We start from the raw sequence: 16,154 nt of genomic DNA, 5'->3' as shown, positions 1-16,154 counted from the left end.
TTTTGGGATTTTGGGGATGTTGGGATTTGGGATTTTGGGATGTTGAATTTTGGGATATTGGGGTTTTGGGATTTGGGGATTTTGGGATTTTGGGATTTGGGGATTCTGGATATTACAATTTTGGCGTTTTGTGGGGTTGTATGTTGGGATTTTGAGATTTTGGGATTTTGTGGTGTTGGGATTTTGGGGTTTTGGGGTTTTGGAATGTTGGAGTTTTGGGATGTTGGATTTGGGATTTTGGGATTCGGGGTGTTGGAGTCGTGTGCTGATGTTGGGATTTTGGGATTGGGGATTGCTGCACGTTGGGATTTTGGGTGTTGACTCTGGGATTTTGGGATGTTGAATGTTGGGATTTGGGGACTTTGGGATTTCGGATGTTGGCATTTGGGGGTGTTGGATTTTGGCATTTCGGGATTTGGGGCTGTTGTGTGTTGGGACGCCGGGATTTTGGGACGTTGGGGGTTTGGATTTGGGGATTTCAAAATCCTGGGATTTGGGGTGTTGCATTTGGGATTTTGGGGTGTTTTGTGTTGGACTTTGGGGTGTTGGACCTGGGGATTTTGGGGTGTTGGGATGTTGAGGTGCTGGGCCTTGGGGGATTTTGGGGAATTCGGTGTTGGGATTTGGGGTTTTTACCTTGTTGGGATTTTGGGATGTTGGGTGTCGATTTGTGGGATCTTGGGGTGTTGGAATTTGGGACGGTGGAATTTTGGGGTGTTGGGATTTCAGGATTTTGGGATGTTGGGTTTTGGGGTGTTGGAGTCGTGTGCTGATGTCGGAATGTTGGGTATCGGGACTTGGGAGTGTCGGGATCTTGGATTTCGGGACATTGGACATTGGGATTTTGGGATTTTGGGGTGCTGGGATCTCGGGATGTCGGGATTTGGGGGTTTTGAAGTGTTGGGATTTCAGGATTTGGAGTTGTTGCGTGTGGGGATTTTGGGATTTGGAATGCCGGGACCTTGGATTTTGGGATGTTGGCGGCGTTAGATGTGAGGATGTTGGGATTTTGGGTGTTGGATATTGGGATTCTGAGATTTTGGGATTTTGAGATTTTGGGATGTTGGATATTGGAGTTGGGTGTTGGATTTTGTGATTTTGGGATTTTAGGATGTTGGGATGCTGGGATTGTTGACAATTTTGGTGTCGGGATTTTGGGATGTTGGTGGTGTTAGATTTGAGGATGTTGGGATTTTGGGTGTTGGATATTGGGATTCTGAGATTTGGGATTTTGAGATTTTGGGATGTTGGGTATTGGAGTTGGGTGTTGGATTTTGGGATTTTGGAATTTTAGGATGTTGGGATGCTGGGATTGTTGACATTTTTGGTGTCGGGATTTTGGGATGTTGAGTGCTGGGATTTTGGGATGTTGGGCTTGTTGGATGTTGGGATTTGGGGACTTTAGGATTTGGGCATTTGGGATTTCAGAATTTGGAGATTTCGGGGCTTTCAGATTTGGAGATTTTAGGATGGTGGGATTTCAGGACACGCTGGGATTTTGCGATTTTGGGATTTCAGAACTTCAGGATTTGGGGATTTGGGGATTTGTGGACTTTGGGATTATGGGATTTGGGGATTTGGGGACTTTGGGGGTTGGGATTTCAGAATTTGGGGATTTAGAGATTTGGAATTAGGGGATTCCGCAACTTGATTTGGGGATTTCAGAACTTTGCGATTTGGGGATTTGGAGATTTGGGGATTCAGGGACTTTGACATTTCAGGACATACTGGGATTCTGGGATGCTGGGATTCGGGGTTTCAGAATTTGGGGATTTTAGAGATTTGGAGATCTGGGGATTTGGGGACTTTGAGATTTCAGGATACAACGGGATTTGGGGATTTGGGATTTGGAGATTTGGGGTTTCAGAATTTTGAGATTTTGGGACTTGGGAATTTCAGAAATTGGGGATTTCATGATTTAGGGATTTCAGAATTTGGGAATTTGAGATTTTGGGATTTCAGATTTTGGGGATTTCAGGATTTAGGGATTTGGGGATTTGGGATTTTGAGATTTTGGGTATTTCAAGATTTAGGGATTTAGAGATTTGGGGACTTGGGATTTCAGAATTTGGGGATTTGGGGACTTTGGGATTTGGGAATTTGGGGCTTTCAGGACACTGGGATTTCAGAATACTCTGGAATTTTGGGATGCTGAGATTTGGGACTGGGATTTCAGAATTTGGGGATTTGGGATTTCAGAATTTGGAGATTTGGGACTTTGGGATTTTAGGATTTGGGGATTTGGGATTTCAGAATTTGAGGATTTGAGGACTTTGGGATTTGAAGATTTGGAGATTTGGGGATTTTGAGATTTCAGGAAATGCTGGGATTTTGTGATCCTGGGGTTTGGAGATTTGGGACTTTGGGATTTGAGTTTTTGGGATTTGGAGATTTGGGATTTCAGAATTTGGAAATTTTGGGACTTGGGGATATCAGAATTTGGGGATTTCAGGATTTAGGGATTTGGAGATTTGGGATTTTGAGATTTTGGGTTTTCAGATTTTGGGGATTTCAGGATTTAGGGATTTAGAGATTTGGGGATTTGGGATTTCAGAATTTGGAGATTTCGGGACTTGGGGACTTCAGAATTTGGGGAGTTCTGGATTAAGGGATTTGGGACTTTGGGATTTGGAGATTTGGGATTTCAGAATTTGGGAGTTTTGGGACTTAGGGTTTTCAGAATTTGGGGATTTGAAGATTTGGGGATTTGGGATTTCAGGACTTTGGGATTTCAGATTTTGGAGATTTCAAGATTCAGGGATTTAGAGATTTGGGGATTTGGAATTTCAGAATTTGGGGATTTGAGGACTTTGGGATTTGGAGATTTGGGGACTTTGAGATTTCAGGAAATGCTGGGATTTTGTGGTCCTGGGGTTTGGAGATTTGGGACTTTGGGATTTGAGTTTTTGGGATTTGGAGATTTGGGATTTCAGAATTTGGAAATTTTGGGACTTGGGGATATCAGAATTTGGGGATTTCAGGATTTAGGGATTTGGAGATTTGGGATTTTGAGATTTTGGGTTTTCAGATTTTGGGGATTTCAGGATTTAGGGATTTAGAGATTTGGGGATTTGGGATTTCAGAATTTGGAGATTTCGGGACTTGGGGACTTCAGAATTTGGGGAGTTCTGGATTAAGGGATTTGGGACTTTGGGATTTGGAGATTTGGGATTTCAGAATTTGGGAGTTTTGGGACTTAGGGTTTTCAGAATTTGGGGATTTGAAGATTTGGGGATTTGGGATTTTGGGACTTTGGGATTTCAGATTTTGGGGATTTCAAGATTCAGGGATTTAGAGATTTGGGGATTTGGGATTTCAGAATTTGGGGATTTGGGGACTTTGAGATTTCAGGAAATGCCAGGATTTTGTGATCCTGGTGTTTGGAGATTTGGGACTTTGGGATTTGGAGATTTGGGATTTGGCGACTTTGGGATTTCAGAATTTGGGGATTTGAGGACTTTGGGATTTGGAGATTTGGGGACTTTTCGATTTGAAGATTTGGAGTTTGGGGATTTGGGGATTTCAGGATTTCAGGACCCTGGGATTTCAGGATACTCTGGAATTTGGGGACTTTGGAATTTCAGAATTTGGGGATTTGGGGATTTCAGATTTTCAGGATTTGGGACTTTGGGATTTCAGCATTTGGGCTTCATCCCCAGGCTGTCCCTTCTGCTGCTCCTCCACCACTTCCACCCCCAATTCCTGCACAAATCCTCCCACCCCAAACCCCCCAAAAATCCCCCAAAATCCCCCCAAAACCCCCCAAAACCCCTCGGGATCCCCCAAAACCTCCAAGGCCGCGGGTGCCACCACCGCCGGTCACTGTCCTTTATTTGGGGACACGGGAGGGGTGGGGACCTGCCCCGCAATTCCCAACAAACAAAAAACGGCACCGCGACACCTGGGGAGGGGTGGCACGAGGTGACAGAGGTGACACGGGGTGACAGGAGGTGGCAGAGATGACAGGAGGTGACAGGAGGTGACAGGAGGTGACAGAGGGGCCGCGGCCACCCCCCGGTTAAGAGAATTCCTGGACGAATTTGGTGTAGAAGGAGCTGAGCTTCTCCAGGAGGATCTTCAGCTTCTCCGTGGGCGGCAGGATGGTCATCCTGGAATGGAGGACGGGGGGACAAAAAAAATAAAAAAAAATTTGGGAAAATTTTTGGGAAATCGATCCCAAAATTCTGACCCCAAAAAATTTCGGTGGGTGGCAAAAAAAAATATTAAAAAAAAAAAAAATTCAATTTTTTTTTCCACCCGGTTTTGCAGAGGAATCCCCAAAATTGTGGTCAAGGGAAAGGGTGGGGTGGGGATTTGGGGTTTGGGGGGTTTGGGGATTTGGGGGAGCAGAGAATCTGGGGTGGAAATCCCAAGAACAGGGAATTTGGGGTGGGTGATGCCCAAGAATAGGGAATTTGGGGATTTGGGAATTTGGGGATTTGGGGATTTGGGAACAGGGAATTTGGGATGGGGCGATTTGGGGATTCAGGATAAGAGGACGGGGATTTGGGATGGGGTGATCGGGGCATTTGGGGATTTGGGATTTGGGATTTAGGGATTTGGAATGGGGGGATTTTGGGATTTGGGGTTTTGAGGATTTGGGATGGGAGGATTTTGGGTTTGGGGAGTTTGGGGATTTGGGGTGGGAAGATTTGGGGGTTTGGGATGGGAGATTTGAGATACGGGGTGAGGGATTTGGGACGGGGGGATTTGAGGATTTGGGGAACAGGGATTTGGGGTTTGGGGTTTGGGGTTTGGGGTTTTCAGATTTGAGGATTTGGGGTTTGGGTGAGGGGAGTTGGGATGGGGGAGCAGAGAATCTGGGGTGGAAATCCCAAGAACAGCGAATTTGAGGATTTGGGAATTTGGGGATTTGGTGATTTGGGGATTTGGGAATTGTCGGGGATTGGGGATTTGGGAACAGGGCATTTGGGATGGGGCGATTTGGGGATTCGGAATAAGAGGACGGGGATTTGGGATGGGGTGATCGGGGCATTTGGGGATTTGGGATTTGGGATTTGGGATTGGGATTTAGGGATTTGGAAAGGGGGGATTTTGGGATTTGGGGATTTTGGGGATTTGGGACGGGAAGATTTGGGGGTTTGGGATGGGGATTTGAGATATGGGGTGAGGGATTTGGGATGGGGGGATTTGGGGATTTGGAGGATTTGGGATTTGAGGATTTGGAGGAGGGGGATTTGAGGATTTGGGGTTTGGGGTTTGGGGTTTGGGATTTGGGATTTGAGGATTTGGGGTTTGGGTGGGGGGATTTGGGATGGGAGAACAGGGGATTTGGGATGGAGTGATGGGGGACATTTGGGATGGGGGGTGTGGGGATTTGGGATTTGGGATTGGAATTTAGGGATTTGGGATGGGGGGATTTTGGGATTTGGGGTTTTGAGGATTTGGGGTGGGAGGATTTTTGGGTTTGGGATTTTGGGGATTTGGGATGGGAGGATTTGGGGGTTTGGGAATTTGGGGATTTGAGATATGGGGTGAGGGATTTGGGACGGGGGGATTTGGGGATTTGGAGGAGGGGGATTTGAGGATTTGGGGTTTGGGGTTTGGGGTTTTCAGATTTGAGGATTTGGGGTTTGGGTGGGGGGATTTGGGATGGGGGAGCAGAGAATCTGGGGTGGAAATCCCAAGAACAGGGAATTTGGGGATTTGGGGATTTGGGGATTTGGGAATTTGGGGATTTGGGGATTTGGGAATTGTCGGGGATTGGAGATTTGGGAACAGGGAATTTGGGATGGGGTGATTGGGGCATTTGGGGATTTGGGATTGGGATTTAGGGATTTGGGATGGGGGGATTTCGGGATTTGGGGTTTCGAGGATTTGGGGTGGGAGGATTTTTGGGTTTGGGGATTTTGGGGATTTGGGATGGGAGGATTTGGGGGTTTGGGAATTTGGGGATTTGAGATATGGGGTGAGGGATTTGGGACGGGGGGATTTGGGGATTTGGAGGAGGGGGATTTGAGGATTTGGGGAACAGGGATTTGGGGTTTGGGGTTTGAGGATTTGGGGGTTTGGGTGGGGGCATTTGGGATGGGAGAACAGGGGATTTGGGATGGAGTGATGGGGGACATTTGGGATGGGGGGTGTGGGGATTTGGGATTTGGGATTGGAATTTAGGGATTTGGGATGGGGGGATTTTGGGATTTGGGGTTTCGAGGATTTGGGGTGGGAGGATTTTTGGGTTTGGGGATTTTGGGGATTTGGGATGGGAGGATTTGGGGGTTTGGGAATTTGGGGATTTGAGATATGGGGTGAGGGATTTGGGACGGGGGGATTTGGGGATTTGGAGGAGGGGGATTTGAGGATTTGGGGTTTGGGGTTTGGGGTTTTCAGATTTGAGGATTTGGGGTTTGGGTGGGGGGATTTGGGATGGGGGAGCAGAGAATCTGGGGTGGAAATCCCAAGAACAGGGAATTTGGGGATTTGGGGATTTGGGGATTTGGGAATTTGGGGATTTGGGGATTTGGGAATTGTCGGGGATTGGAGATTTGGGAACAGGGAATTTGGGATGGGGTGATTGGGGCATTTGGGGATTTGGGATTGGGATTTAGGGATTTGGGATGGGGGGATTTCGGGATTTGGGGTTTCGAGGATTTGGGGTGGGAGGATTTTGGGTTTGGGGATTTTGGGGATTTGGGATGGGAGGATTTGGGGGTTTGGGAATTTGGGGATTTGAGATATGGGGTGAGGGATTTGGGACGGGGGGATTTGGGGATTTGGAGGAGGGGGATTTGAGGATTTGGGGAACAGGGATTTGGGGTTTGGGGTTTGAGGATTTGGGGGTTTGGGTGGGGGGATTTGGGATGGGAGAACAGGGGATTTGGGATGGAGTGATGGGGGACATTTGGGATGGGGGGTGTGGGGATTTGGGATTTGGGATTGGAATTTAGGGATTTGGGATGGGGGGATTTTGGGATTTGGGGTTTTGAGGATTTGGGGTGGGAGGATTTTTGGGTTTGGGGATTTTGGGGATTTGGGACGGGAAGATTTGGGGGTTTGGGAATTTGGGGATTTGAGATACGGGGTGAGGGATTTGGGACGGGGGGATTTGGGGATTTGGAGGAGGGGGATTTGAGGATTTGGGGAACAGGGATTTGGGGTTTGGGGTTTGAGGATTTGGGGTTTGGGTGAGTGGATTTGGGATGGGAGAACAGGGGATTTGGGATGGAGTGATGGGGGACATTTGGGATGGGGGATGTGGGGATTTGGGATTTGGGATTGGGATTTAGGGATTTGGGATGGGGGGATTTTGGGATTTGGGGTTTTGAGGATTTGGGATGGGGGGATTTTGGGGTTTGGGGATTTTGGGGATTTGGGACGGGAAGATTTGGGGGTTTGGGATGGGGGATTTGAGATATGGGGTGAGGGATTTGGGACGGGGGGATTTGGGGATTTGGGGAACAGGGATTTGGGGTTTGGGGTTTGGGGTTTGGGGTTTTCAGATTTGAGGATTTGGGGTTTGGGTGGGGGGATTTGGGATGGGAGAACAGGGGATTTGGGATGGAGTGATGGGGGACATTTGGGATGGGGGGTGTGGGGATTTGGGATGTGGGATTGGGATTTAGGGATTTGGGATGGGGGGATTTCGGGATTTGGGGTTTTGAGGATTTGGGATGGGAGGATTTTGGGTTTGGGGATTTTGGGGATTTGGGATGGGAGGATTTGGGGGTTTGGGAATTTGGGGATTTGAGATATGAGGTGAGGGATTTGGGACGGGGGGATTTGGGGATTTGGAGGAGGGGGATTTGAGGATTTGGGGTTTGGGGTTTGGGGTTTGGGATTTGGGATTTGAGGATTTGGGGGTTTGGGTGAGTGGATTTGGGATGGGAGAACAGGGGATTTGGGATGGAGTGATGGGGGACATTTGGGATGGGGGGTGTGGGGATTTGGGATTTGGGATTGGGATTTAGGGATTTGGGATGGAGGGATTTTGGGATTTGGGATGGGGGGATTTTGGGATTTGGGGTTTTGAGGATTTGGGATGGGAGGATTTTGGGTTTGGGGATTTTGGGGATTTGGGGTGGGAAGATTTGGGGGTTTGGGATGGGGATTTGAGATATGGGGTGAGGGATTTGGGATGGGGGGATTTGGGGATTTGGAGGAGGGGGATTTGAGGATTTGGGGAACAGGGATTTGGGGTTTGGGGTTTGGGGTTTTCAGATTTGAGGATTTGGGGGTTTGGGTGGGGGGATTTGGGATGGGAGAACAGGGGATTTGGGATGGAGTGATGGGGGACATTTGGGATGGGGGGTGTGGGGATTTGGGATTTGGGATTGGAATTTAGGGATTTGGGATGGGGGGATTTGGGGATTTGGGGTTTTGAGGATTTGGGGTGGGAGGATTTTTGGGTTTGGGGATTTTGGGGATTTGGGATGGGAGGATTTGGGGGTTTGGGAATTTGGAGATTTGAGATATGAGGTGAGGGATTTGGGACGGGGGGATTTGGGGATTTGGGGAACAGGGATTTGGGGTTTGGGGTTTGGGGTTTGGGGTTTTCAGATTTGAGGATTTGGGGTTTGGGTGGGAGGAGTTGGGATGGGGGAGCAGAGAATCTGGGGTGGAAATCCCAAAAACAGGGAATGTGGGGATTTGGGAATTTGGGGATTTGGGAATTTGGGGATTTGGGAATTTGGGGATTTGGGAATTTGGGGATTTAGGGTCGGGGATTGGGGATTGGGGAACAGGGAATTTGGGATGGGGCGATTTGGGGATTTGGGATTTGGGATTTGGGATTGGGATTTAGGGATTTGGGATAGGGGGATTTTGGGATTTGGGGTTTTGAGGATTTGGGATAGGAGGATTTTTGGGTTTGGGGATTTTGGGGATTTGGGATGGGAAGATTTGGGGGTTTGGGAATTTGGGGAGTTGAGATACGGGGTGAGGGATTTGGGACGGGGGGATTTGGGGATTTGGAGGATTTGGGATTTGAGGATTTGCGGTTTGGGGTTTGGGGTTTGGGGTTTGGGGGTTGGGGTTTTCAGATTTGAGGATTTGGGGGTTTGGGTGAGTGGATTTGGGATGGGAGAACAGGGGATTTGGGATGGAGTGATGGGGGACATTTGGGATGGGGGGTGTGGGGATTTGGGATTTGGGATTGGGATTTAGGGATTTGGGATGGGGGGATTTGGGGATTTGGGATGGGGGGATTTCGGGATTTGGGGTTTCGAGGATTTGGGGTGGGAGGATTTTTGGGTTTGGGGATTTTGGGGATTTGGGACGGGAAGATTTGGGGGTTTGGGAATTTGGGGATTTGAGATATGAGGTGAGGGATTTGGGACGGGGGGATTTGGGGATTTGGAGGAGGGGGATTTGAGGATTTGGGGTTTGGGGTTTGGGGTTTTCAGATTTGAGCATTTGGGGGTTTGGGTGAGTGGATTTGGGATGGGAGAACAGGGGATTTGGGATGGAGTGATGGGGGACATTTGGGATGGGGGATGTGGGGATTTGGGATTTGGGATTGGGATTTAGGGATTTGGGATGGGGGGATTTTGGGATTTGGGGTTTTGAGGATTTGGGATGGGAGGATTTTTGGGTTTGGGGATTTTGGGGATTTGGGACGGGAAGATTTGGGGGTTTGGGATGGGGGATTTGAGATATGGGGTGAGGGATTTGGGACAGGGGGATTTGGGGATTTGGGGAACAGGGATTTGGGGTTTGGGGTTTGGGGTTTGGGGTTTTCAGATTTGAGGATTTGGGGTTTGGGTGGGGGGATTTGGGATGGGGGAGCAGAGAATCTGGGGTGGAAATCCCAAAAACAGGGAATGTGGGGATTTGGGAATTTGGGGATTTGGGAATTTGGGGATTTGGGGATTTGGGAATTTGGGGATTTAGGGTCGGGGATTGGGGATTTGGGAACAGGGAATTTGGGATGGGGCGATTTGGGGATTTGGGATAAGAGGACAGGGATTTGGGATGGGGTGATTGGGGCATTTGGGGATTTGGGATTTGGGATTTGGGATTGGGATTTAGGGATTTGGGATAGGGGGATTTTGGGATTTGGGGTTTCGAGGATTTGGGATAGGAGGATTTTTGGGTTTGGGGATTTTGGGGATTTGGGACGGGAAGATTTGGGGGTTTGGGAATTTGGGGAGTTGAGATACGGGGTGAGGGATTTGGGACGGGGGGATTTGGGGATTTGGAGGAGGGGTTTTGAGGATTTGGGGAACAGGGATTTGGGGTTTGGGGTTTGAGGATTTGGGGGTTTGGGTGAGTGGATTTGGGATGGGAGAACAGGGGATTTGGGATGGAGTGATGGGGGACATTTGGGATGGGGGGTGTGGGGATTTGGGATTTGGGATTGGGATTTAGGGATTTGGGATGGGGGGATTTTGGGATTTGGGGTTTTGAGGATTTGGGGTGGGAGGATTTTTGGGTTTGGGGATTTTGGGGATTTGGGACGGGAAGATTTGGGGGTTTGGGAATTTGGGGATTTGAGATATGAGGTGAGGGATTTGGGATGGGGGGATTTGGGGATTTGGAGGAGGGGGATTTGAGGATTTGGGGTTTGGGGTTTGGGGTTTTCAGATTTGAGGATTTGGGGTTTGGGTGGGGGGATTTGGGATGGGAAGATTTGGGGATTTGGGATGGAGTGATGGGGGACATTTGGGATGGGGGGTGTGGGGATTTGGGATTGGGATTTAGGGATTTGGGATGGGGGGATTTCGGGATTTGGGATGGGAGGATTTGGGGTTTGGAGGATTTGGGGTGGGGGGATTTGGAGAATTGGAGATTTGGGGATTTGGGACAGGGGGAACAGGGAATTTGGGATTTGGGGTGGGAGGATTTGGGGGTTTGGGGGTTTGGGGTGGGGGGATTTGGGATGGGAAGATTTGGGGATTTGGGGTGGGAGATTTGGGATGGGAAGATTTGGGGATTTGGGGTGGGGGGATTTGGGATGGGAAGATTTGGGGATTTGGGGTGGGGGGATTTGGAAGTTTGGGATGGGGGGATTTGAGGATTTGGTATTTTGAGGATTTGGGGTGGGGGGATTTGGGGACTAGGGATGGGAGATTTGGGTATTTGAGAATTTGGGGATTTGGGGTTGGGAGAATTTGGGGATTTGGGGTTGGGGGGATTTGGGGGTTTGGAGTGGGGGAATTTGGGGATTTGGGGATGGTGGATTTGGGGTTTCGGGGTGTGGGAACAGGGAATTTGGGATGCGGGATTTGGGATGGGGGGACCTGGGGATTTGGAGGAGGGGGATTTGAGGATTTGGGATTTGGGGACGAGGGAACAGGGAATTTGGGACTTGGGGTGGGAGGATTTGGGGGTTTGGGGATTTGGGATAGGAAGATTTGAGGATTTGGTGTTTTGAGGATTTGGGGTGGGGGGATTTGGGGATTTGGGATGGGGGGAATTTGGGATGGCAGAACAGGGGATTTGGGAGTGGGATTTGGGGATTTCGAATGGGGAGATTTCAGGATTTGGGGATTTGGGATGGGGGATTTGGGGATTTGAGGATTTGGGATGGAAGAACAGGGAATTTGGGATGGGGGATTTGGGGATTTGAGGATTTGGGATGGAAGAACAGGGAATTTGGGATGGGGGATTTGGGAACAGGGAATTTGGGATGGGGGGGATTTGGGGATTTGGGATGGGAACCCCAAGACCAGGGAATTTGGGGTGGGATCTCGAAAGAACAGGGAATTTGGAATGGGGGATCCCAAGACCAGGGAATTTGGGATGAGATCTCCCCAGGAACAGGGAATTTGGGGTGGGGGGGGATTTGGAGAGGGAAAATTTGGGGATTTGGGAATTTGGGGATTTAGGGCGGGGGATTTGGGATGGGGGGGATTTGGGGATTTTGGATGGGGGAGTTTTGGGATTTGGGGATGGGAAGATTTGGGGATTTGGGGCGGGGGATTTGGGATGGGAGAACAGGGGATTTGGGTTGGGGGGATTTGGGGATTTGGAATGGGGTGGATTTGGCCATTTGGGATGGGGGAAGATTTGGGGATTTGGGGGATTTTGGGATTTGGGAACGGGGCATTTGGGATGGGGGGGATTTGGGGATTTGGGATGGGAACCCCAAGATGATGGAATTTGGGGCGGCATCTCCCAAGATCAGGGAATTTGGGGTGGGATTTCTCAGGAAAAGGGAATTTGGGATGAGATCTCTCAGGAACATGGATTTTGGGGTGGGATCTCCCCAAGAACAGGGAATTTGGGGTGGGATCTCCCAGGAACAGGGAATTTGGGGTGGGATTTCCCAGGAACAGGGAATTTGGGGTGGGATCCCAGGAACAGGGAATTTGGGATGGGTGATCCCAGGATCAGGAAATTTGGGGTGGGAATTCCCACAAATGGGGAATTTGGGGTAGGAATCTCTCAAGAACAGGGAATTTGGGGTGGGAGAATTTCGGGATTTGGGATGGGGGATTTAGGAACAGGGAATTTGGGATGGGGGGATTTGCCAATTTGGGGATTTTGGGATTTGGGATGGGGCGATTTGGAAATTTGGGACGGGATCTCCCAGGAACAGGGAATTTGGGATGGGGCGATTTGGGGATTTGGGATGGGAACCCCAAGAACAGGGAATTTGGGGGGGGATCTCCCAGAAATGGAGAATTTGTGGTGGGATCTCCTAGGAACAGGGAATTTGGGGCGGGATCTCCCAAGATGATGGAATTTGGGGTGGGATCTCCCAAGATCAGGGAATTTGGGGTGGGATTTCCCAGAAACAGGGAATTTGGGATGAGATCTCTCAGGAACATGGATTTTGGGGTGGGATCTCCCCAAGAACAGGGAATTTGGGGTGGGATCTCCCAGGAACAGGGAATTTGGGGTGGGATCTCCCAGGAACAGGGAATTTTGGATGGGGGGATTTGGTGATTTGGGGATTTTGGGATTTGGGATGAGGTGTTTGGGAATTTAGGATGGGATTTCCAGGGAACCCACCGGAAGTGGTAGGTGCCCTCCTTCTGCCCGAAGCCGCTGCCGGGCACGACGCAGATGCCGGTTTCCTCCAGGAGCCGCATGCAGAAGAACATGTCCGGGCTCTGCTTCTTCTCCTGGGAATCGGGGACGCAATTCCGGGGTCGGAAAAATGGGGATCCGATCCCGCAGGGGGGAGAGGGATCGTCCCACACACCCCACATGGATTGGGATCCATCCCAGGAAATCCCACATGGATCAGGATTGATCCCAATGAGTCCCACACGGATCAGGATTGATCCCAATGAGCCCCACATGGATCGGGATCCATCCCCAGTAAATCCCACACGGATCGGGATTGATCCCAATGAGCCTCACACGGATCGGGATTGATCCCAATGAACCTCACATGGATCGGGATTGATCCCAATGAGTCCCACATGGATCGGGATTGATCCCAATGAGTCCCACACAGATCAGGATTGATCCCAATGAGCCCCACATGGATCAGGATTGATCCCAATGAGTCCCACATGGATCAGGATCCATCCCCAGTAAATCCCACATGGATCGGGATTGATCCCAATGAGTCCCACATGGATCAGGATTGATCCCAATGAGTCCCCCATGGATCAGGATTGATCCTGATGAGTCCCACATGGATCAGGATTGATCCCGATGAGTCCCACACGGATCAGGATTGATCCTGATGAGTCCCACATGGATCGGGATTGATCCCAATGAGCCTCACATGGATCAGGATTGATCCCAATGAGTCCCACATGGATCAGGATTGATCCCAATGTGTCCCACATGGATCAGGATTGATCCCAATGAGCCCCACATGGATCGGGATCCATCCCCAGTAAATCCCACATGGATCGCGATTGATCCCGATGAGCCTCACATGGATCAGGATTGATCCCAATGAGTCCCACACGGATCAGGATTGATCCCAATTGAGTCCCACATGGATCGGGATCCATCCCCGGTAAATCCCACATGGATCAGGATTGATCCCAATGAGTCCCCCATGGATCAGGATTGATCCTGATGAGTCCCACATGGATCAGGATTGATCCCAATGAGTCCCACATGGATCGGGATTGATCCCGATGAGTCCCACATGTATCGGGATTGATCCTGATGAGTCCCACATGGATCAGGATTGATCCCAATGAGTCCCACATGGATCGGGATTGATCCCAATGAGTCCCACATGGATCGGGATTGATCCCGATGAGTCCCACACGGATCAGGATTGATCCCAATGAGTCCCACATGGATCGGGATTGATCCCAATGAGTCCCACATGGATCGGGATTGATCCCGATGAGTCCCACATGGATCAGGATCCATCCCCTGTAAATCCCACATGGATCGGGATTGATCCCGATGAGCCTCACATGGATCCGACATGGATGAGTCCCACATGGATCGGGATTGATCCCAATGAGTCCCACATGGATCAGGATTGATCCCGATGAGCCTCACACGGATCAGAATTGATACCAATGAATCCCGCATGGATCGGGATCCATCCCCTGTAAATCCCACATGGATCAGGATTGATCCCGTTGAGCCTCACATGGATCAGAATTTATACCAATGAGTCCCACATGGATCGGGATTGATCCCAATGAGCCTCACATGGATCAGGATTGATCCCAATGAGTCCCACATGGATCAGCATCCAACCCCAAGAGTCCCACAACTCCTGCGATTGATCCCACCCAGCCCCACGTGGATCAGGATCAATCCCATCCATCTCCACATCTCCCAGTTGGGATCCCGTCCATGCCAGTCTGGATCCCGTCCATCCCCACATTCCCGGTTCAGATCCCACCCAACCCCACATCTCTAGGTTTGGATCCCATCCCAGTTGGGATTCTGTCCATCCCCACATCTCCCAGTTGGGATCCCGTCCATCCCAACATCTCCCAGTTGGGATTCTTTCCATCGCAGGATGGACTCCATCCATCCCAGTTTGGATCCCATCCATTCCCACATCTCCCAGTTGGAACCCTGTGCATCCCAGTTGGGATCCCATCCATCCCAGTCTGCATCCCATCCATCCCAACATCTCCCACTTGGGATCCCATCATGGGATGGATCCTGCCCATCCCCACATCTCCTGGTTTGGATCCCACCCATCTCCACATCTCCCGGTTTGTATCCCATCCCAGCTGGGATCCCATCCATCCCCGTTTGCATCCCATCCATCCCAACATCTCCCAGGTGGGATCCCATCATGGGATGGATCCTGCCCATCTCCACATCTCCTGGTTTGGATCCCACCCATCTCCACATCTCCCAGTTGGAACCCTGTGCATCCAAGCTGGGATCCCATCCATCCCAGTCTGCATCCCATCCATCCCAACATCTCCCAGGTGGGATCCCATCATGGGATGGATCCTGCCCATCCTCACATCTCCTGGTTTGGATCCCACCCATCTCCACATCTCCCGGTTTGTATCCCATCCCAGCTGGGATCCCATCCATTCCCACATCTCCCAGGTTGGATCCCATCCCAGTTGGGATCCCATCCCAGTTGGGATCCCACCCATCCCCACATCTCCCAGGTTGGATCCCATCCCAGTTGGGATCCCATCCATCCCCGTTTGCATCCCATCCATCCCAACATCTCCCAGTTGGGATCCCATCATGGGATGGATCCTGCCCATCCTCACATTCCCGATGCAGATCCTGCCCATCCCCACATCTCCTGGTTTGGATCCCACCCATCTCCACATCTCCCGGTTTGTATCCCATCCCAGTTGGGATCCCATCCATTCCCACGTCTCCCAGGTTGGATCAAGCCCAGTCACACATCTTCTGGTTTGGACCCCATCAGGGGATGGATCCCACCCATTCCAACATCTCCCATTTGTGATCCAACCCATTCCAACATCTGGTTGGGATCTCATCCATCCCAGTTGGGATTCCATCCATTCCCACATCTCCCAGTTGGGAACCTGTCCATCCTCACATCTCCCAGTTTGGATCAAGCCCATTCCCACATCTCCTGGTTTGGATTCCATCACAGGATGAATCTCATTCATCCCAACATCTCCTGGGTGGTTGAGATCCCATCCATCCCAACATCTCCCAGTTGGGATCCTGTCAATCCCAGTTGGGACGCCATCCATCCCCACGTTCCCAGTTTGCATCCCATCTATCCCAACACCTCCCAGTTTGGATCCTGCCCATCCCCACATCTCCTGGTTTGGACCCATCCATCACAGGATGGATCATGTCCATCC

At 50.3% G+C, this 16,154-nt stretch overlaps 1 protein-coding gene across 1 annotated transcript in view; it reads right to left on the bottom strand.

Moving 5' to 3' along the window:
- Positions 1-3,814: 3,814 nt before the first annotated feature.
- GPT (glutamic--pyruvic transaminase) overlaps positions 3,815-16,154 on the bottom strand; it is a 54,089-nt gene continuing 41,749 nt past the window's right edge. Inside the window, exons 10-11 of the mRNA XM_058802753.1 lie at positions 12,916-13,028; positions 3,815-4,109 (exon numbers count right to left, since the gene is read on the bottom strand). Of these exons, the coding sequence (XP_058658736.1) occupies positions 4,019-4,109; positions 12,916-13,028 (204 nt within the window). The 3' untranslated portion in view covers positions 3,815-4,018. The remainder of the gene's footprint in view (positions 4,110-12,915; positions 13,029-16,154) is intronic.

Source organism: Ammospiza caudacuta, chromosome 1 (genome assembly GCF_027887145.1).
Source record: "Ammospiza caudacuta isolate bAmmCau1 chromosome 1, bAmmCau1.pri, whole genome shotgun sequence".
Taxonomy (NCBI): Eukaryota; Metazoa; Chordata; class Aves; order Passeriformes; family Passerellidae; genus Ammospiza; species Ammospiza caudacuta.
The sequence above is the reverse complement of the archived record's forward strand: the minus strand, read 5'-3'. Positions and strand labels throughout refer to the sequence as shown.